The sequence below is a fragment of the Thunnus albacares genome, chromosome 21, assembly GCF_914725855.1.
Source record: "Thunnus albacares chromosome 21, fThuAlb1.1, whole genome shotgun sequence".
Taxonomy (NCBI): Eukaryota; Metazoa; Chordata; class Actinopteri; order Scombriformes; family Scombridae; genus Thunnus; species Thunnus albacares.
The window spans coordinates 2315970-2322124 of NC_058126.1; the positions used below are offsets into that span (position 1 = coordinate 2315970).

The 6155-nt window shown below is 41.7% G+C and overlaps 1 protein-coding gene across 4 annotated transcripts in view; it reads right to left on the reverse strand.

Moving 5' to 3' along the window:
* The window catches only part of rreb1a (ras responsive element binding protein 1a), a 71391-nt gene extending 66922 nt beyond the window's left edge, over positions 1-4469 (reverse strand). For 2 of the 4 annotated variants that reach the window (XM_044339135.1, XM_044339134.1), the window contains exon 1: positions 3917-4469. In XM_044339135.1, coding sequence (XP_044195070.1) covers positions 3917-4469 — 553 coding nt within the window. The remainder of the gene's footprint in view (positions 1-3916) is intronic. The other 2 variants (XM_044339137.1, XM_044339136.1) reach the window with 1 other exon arrangement.
* Between the last annotated feature and the right edge of the window lie 1686 nt (positions 4470-6155).

The following is a 6155-nucleotide window of genomic DNA, read 5'->3' on the forward strand; positions in this document are numbered from 1 at the left end:
AGTGCTGCTGCTCCCTGAGTCGAGGAGTGGAGGCGTGGACGGCCGAGTTAAAATTTCCCCCTTAGCAAGAAGTGCCTGTCTGTCCGTGAGAGAGAGAGAGAGAGAGAGAGAGAGAGAGAGAGAGAGAGAGAGATCTGCGCCTGTCGCCGAGGGCCCAGCTCGGCCTCAGTGTTGAATTTCGTAATGGAATGCTAACTGCTCATCCGGATCTCTCCTCCTCCTCCTCCTCCTCCTCCTCTGTCATGAGGAAGAGGAGGAGAGAGGAGAGGAGGACCAAAAGGCAGCAGGAATATTCGGTGCTTCATCCCAGAAAAAACTTTCATCTAAAAAAACACTGAGAAACATCCGACAGGCTGCAGGAGCTGCACCGCAAACACACGAGCTAATGTCAGAACACAACATGTCAGAAATGTGTCAAATCATTTACAGTGTTTCCTAAAAGCACTGACTGTTGGCTTCTACTTATTATATGTGATTAAAATATACCTAAATATAGGATGAGGTCGCCTTAAAGACACCGTTCAGCTCAAAAAATCTTCTTATGAATACTAATATATGGATGATAGAGTAGCTGAAGATGACATAAAGTAGCATAAAACACAATAAATACACCATAAACTCACTACTGAGCTGCTTCAATACAACGTTAGAGTGTTTTACAAATACTTCTATATTTAAAAACACAATGAAATCCAGCAGTTAGTCACCGTTCTGTGTCTGAAGAAGCTTTATAGAAAAACTACAGCAGCTAAAAATAACAAAGCTACTAGTGAGCGCTACAGACACTTCACACAAACAGTGTGAAAAGCTCATACAAGTTACAGATATCATAAAGCATGACTGAGTCATAATAAATCAACCATTAAGCAGAGCAAATACACTTTAAAATCTCTATAGAAGTGTTACAGGAACATCCATAACATACCCTAAAGTCACTTCTAGTCACAATAACTTTCCTATGATGCAAGAATATGATTCATAACTCACATTAAACCACTTTCAATCCATATAGAAGTATTATAAGATACCCTGAAGTCAGTTTAAGTCACAATAATGTTCCAATAATGTGAGAATATGAGTAAAAGGTGACCCAAATGAGCTAAACTTGCACCAAACTCACATTAAACTAGCATAAATACACTTTAAATCCCTACAGAAGGTATTATAGGAAGACTAGAAGATACCCTGATGCCAGTTAAAGTCACAATGACGTTCCCATAATGCCATTATGATTTAAAAAATGCCACAAGGTGAGCTAAACTTGCAATAAACTCACATTAAACTAGCATAAATACACTTTAAATCCATGTAGAAGTATTATAGGAACACAATAAGAGACCCTGAAGTGAGTTTAAGTCACAATAACGTTCTCATAATGCACCAAAAGTCCCTGTTTGAATATTATAAAAAACTACTATGTAGTAAAAACTGCCACAAAGTTCAGTAAATTTGCCATAAACTCAGATTAAACCAGCATAAATACACATTTAATCCATATAGAAGTATTACAGGAACATAATAAGATACCCTGAAGTGAGTTTAAGTCATACTAACTTTCCCATAATGCAATAATATGATTAAAAATGCCACAAGGTGAGATAAACTTGCAATAAACTCACATTAAACTACCAAAAATACACTTTAAATCCCAACATACGGACACCGTGAGGTTTAAAGATGCCATAAAAATCAGGTCAAGTTGCCATAAATTCACGACTGATTACCATAAATACAGTAAAAGTGTAAAATATTGGGGACTTAAAGAGGACTTTGGTTGTAAAACTCCTCAGTGTGGAGGAGGGGAGAGGTGGGGGTTAGCAACCATTATCTAACCAGTTCAACCCTGAGACAGAGAGGAGGAAAAACTCATCAGTTCATCTCAAACATCCAAACCGATCCATCAATCATTGACCCGCAGCACAGATAAGAAACTCTCTTTGACACCGGTGTTACACCGGATTTGGTGACCCATCAGATTCTCTGACCTGCAGCAATAGAAGTACTCAGATCCTTTAAAGTATCAATACCACAATGTAAAAATACTTCATTACAAGTAAAAGTAAAGAAGTATTACCTGCTACATTTACTTTAAGTACTCAAGTAAAAGTAAACTAGCTCCACCTCCAGCAGCTACAACAGTAACATGCTGCTCTAACACTGATGCTTCACTATTAATAATCTAATGATGTCATATATAATAATAATATATCAGTCAGAGGGACCAAACCACTACTTTTACTGCAATACTTTAACTACATCAAGCTCATAATACTTATGTACTTTTACTGTAGTAGGAGTTTTCATGCAGGATTTTGACTTGTAATGGAGTATTTTTACATTGCTGTATTGGTACTTTCAGTATTTCTTCCACCTCTGCAGGTCGCAGAATCTGATGGGTCGCCACATACGGTGTAACACCCTAAACCGACATTATTACGCTTAACGGCCGCGGCCAGCATCCTCCTCCGTGTACCGAAACACGAAGACGCTGCTAACGGCTAATTAACCGCCGAAAAAGTTCACAAAGTCGACGGTTTGAGGTCGAAGACGGTTTAAAGTTCGAGAATGAGCCGCTGGTTAGCGTTTAAAGTGAAGTTAAAGCGGTGGGTGATGTCGACAGAGAGAAAAGAGGGGCTAAGGAGGGGGGGGAGGAGGAGGATGCAACAGGCGTCACGTCGATGCTGCTGCTGCTGCTGCTGGCTGCGCGTCACAGCAGACGGTGGAAAAGTCTCCGAAACGCGGCGGAAAGTCGCCAAAACAGCCGCGAAAACCGTCAAACACCGAGAAACGCGTCGAAGCTGAGCGCCTCGGCGACGTGTTGGTGCACTTTATAAATGAACAGCGGTCGGTTTCTTGCTAAGTGTGTCTGGGCAAGGTCACGGCAGCGGCGTCGAGTTAACGGCGGTTAGCGCGTGCGCGACCGGAAGAGAGGTGATCACAACTTCAAATTAAAACTCACACACTCGAAAACAAGTCTACGAGTGAAACGTGTAAAAATAAACTTTACCAACCAAAAATACCTCCAATCTAACTGATTTAAAATGCTTGTCTTCGTATACAGGTGTACTACTGTGAAACCCTGTGCACTCATGGTGATGGTGACAAACATCCAAAAGCATCACCAGCGTGCACGAAACTCAGTCAAACCTTCTTTATTAAGTGGTAGTAATTTATACGGCGAGTCTAATCTGCTTTCATTGACCTCCAGATTAGATTTACAGTAGTTAAACACTAAATCAATGCATTCAAGAGCTCACCCGGAAGCCATTCATGTAAACGCACGTATGTGCAAACACAACCTTCCTTACAATAAAGCTGAATGGCTTCATAGAAAAATGAATGTTTGTGTTTCACTGTGTGCATCAACAGGTGGTTTTACTGTGAAAGCGCTGACAGGAAACAGACCTGCTGGTTGCTGTTGGCTTGACGCTGGTGTCTGGTAGCTTTACACATGGCCACTAGCAGCGAGGCTTCGACCAAAGTGCACCCGAGATATGGATGCTCGACTCCGGCGGCGAGCAGACTTTGAACCCCCTCCTGCCACCCTCCCCGCGAGGCAAAACCACCAAATAACAGCACGAGTCGTGCACGCGGGTGATAAAGTTACACCAAAAGTCGAAAAAACAAGTTGTTAGTGATGATTAGCTGCAATGAGCTGAATGAGGAAGAGACCTGGGTTGAATTCCACCGCTTGGATGCGCATCAAACTAGGAAGCAACACGGAGAGGAGAGAAAAACTGCTCTCCCCTCTCTGACCGTCCCCACACATCTCAACTTAAACTTTACTCAAACAGCCGCAACAAGTCCAAACTTCACCCCCGAACCCCCAAACACGTCACACAGCGACCCAGCCGAGCGCACGGCGGCAGAAAAAGCACCAAATGAAGCGATGGAGAGGCTGAAAAAGCAGACTTACGCTTGACTTTGTTGGGGTTGGGTTGCTTGCGCCGAGACATCGTGGCGAGGATGATGATGGTGGTGGTTGGTGGTGGGGGCGATGATGATGATGATGATGATGATGAACGGCGGTGATGGTGGATGATAAAAGGGATGAAGAAAAAAAAAGAAAGGGAGAGAGAGGCAGCAAACTTGCTCCGGAGAGGAGAGGAATCAAAATGGCGTTTCCGAAGGGATGTGCAAACTTGGACAAACTTTACTCCGGCTTCTCCTCCTCCTCCTCCTCCTCCTCCTCCCCCCTCCCTCCCTCCTCCTCCTCTTCTGCTGCTTCTCTTCCTCCCTTCTCTCTCCTCTCCCGGAGGAGGAAAAAAAAACGCCTCGAGGAAAGGAGTCGTCGAGAGGAAAACGTTGGTTTTGAGTTGTATTTTTTTTTTAATTCCTCCCCGGACTCCCAACTCCGTCCTCTCTCTCTCTCTCGGTGTGTCTCGGTGTCTCTCTCCCTCTAAACCTGATAAGTAAAGCTCATCACGTGTTGTCTCTCCAGTCTCCAAGGGGACGTGGCCACCAAGCATCTCTCTCTTTACGCACGCACGCACGCACACACACACACTCTCTCTCTCTCTCTCTCTTTCTCTCTCTCTCTCTCTCTCTCTCTCTCACACACACACACACACACACACACACACACACACACACACACTGGATTACTTCTTTCCTCTCGGTAACGAGTCGTTAACACATCAGCAGCAGTGATGCAGGGACAAATAATCCCATTTTGTTGATCATCTCAACACAAAAACAACACATTCTGAACAAAAGTAAAACTATTTATATGTTTGTGTCTTAGTTTTATTATCTTTGAACACTTTGAGCGACAAATCTCACCACTCAGGACAAAAAAATGTACATTTACGCGAATTAAAGTTTAACTTTAAGTAACCTTAAAGTTGATTTATCCAAAACTATCTCTCCTCCGTTACTGTTACTGACTCGTCTTTCTTTCTCTTCGTCACACGTGTTACAAAAACATGCTATCAACGCTTTTTTGATCAATTCCGTTGAGTTTAAGGTGCTGAAAGATAAGAAACCATCCGCGATGTTTGGCTTCCCTGCTCTCAGCCACACTGCAAGAGGCTGCGCACCTATCGCGAGGTTTGAAGTGAGGAAGCCGGGGAAGAGGCAGTTATCGCGGGATCTCGACTGAAGAGAGGATGCCAACCGTCTTGAGGGGGGGGAAGGTGTTGCTAAAGTAATGACCTTACTTTGATGTTGTTTTGTACTTTTAAGCTTTTCAGGATGAAAGACAAACTTCAGAAAACTATGAGGAAGCACAGTTTCATCCTCAGATACTAATAAACTAAAGTTATTCTGTAGTTTCAAACCAAAATGTCTTTAAAATAAAATAGTTTATAAGTTAAACAATGTTTATACATGGTGATTAATGATGATATATGTAACATCCACCTGTCAATGCTTACAACGTATGAAAGTGCAGAAAGAAGTAGTTTTTAGTTACATGTATAAATACATCCATATACGTGTGTGTGTGTGTGTGTGTGTGTGTGTGTGTGTGTGTGTGTGTGTAAACAGAAAGTATAAAACTCAGGTCATGTATGTTGTTTGTGACATGTATACAAATCTTTAAAAAGTAAAGTAATCCTTTAATTAGTTACTTAGTTACATGTAAAAATATTGATATATTCATAAAATTGTAATTTTTTACTTTCTTATATAGCAAATAAAACAAAACTCTTTAACAGGCCACATACATCCTTAGTTAGCTACAGGTGCATAAAAGTAAAATTTTAAAAAAGTTATTCTTCATTCTTTATTATTTACATGTATTAATTCTGAAAACATAAAGTAATTCCATCTTGAAATCTCAAATATTAAAAGGTAATCTTTTACTTCTTTTACTTAGTTACATGTAAAAAATATGAAATTCTTCAAATTTAAAGTAATTTCTTAATTACGAACAGTATATCAAAAAAAGTTAAAGGACCAGTGTGTAGGATTTAGTGGCATCTAGTGGTGACCCCTCCCCCCCACACACACACACACCCTCCCCTTCCAAGCTTCTAGGAGAACATACGGTGGCCACGAAACTCTCAAAAAACATGAAAGTCCCTCTCTAGAGTCAGTGATTGGTTTGTCCGTTCTGGGCTACCGTAGCAACATGGTGGTGCAACATGGCGGCCTCCGTGGGAGAGGACCCGCCCCCTCTGTAGATATAAAGGGCTCATTGTAAGCTGATGAAA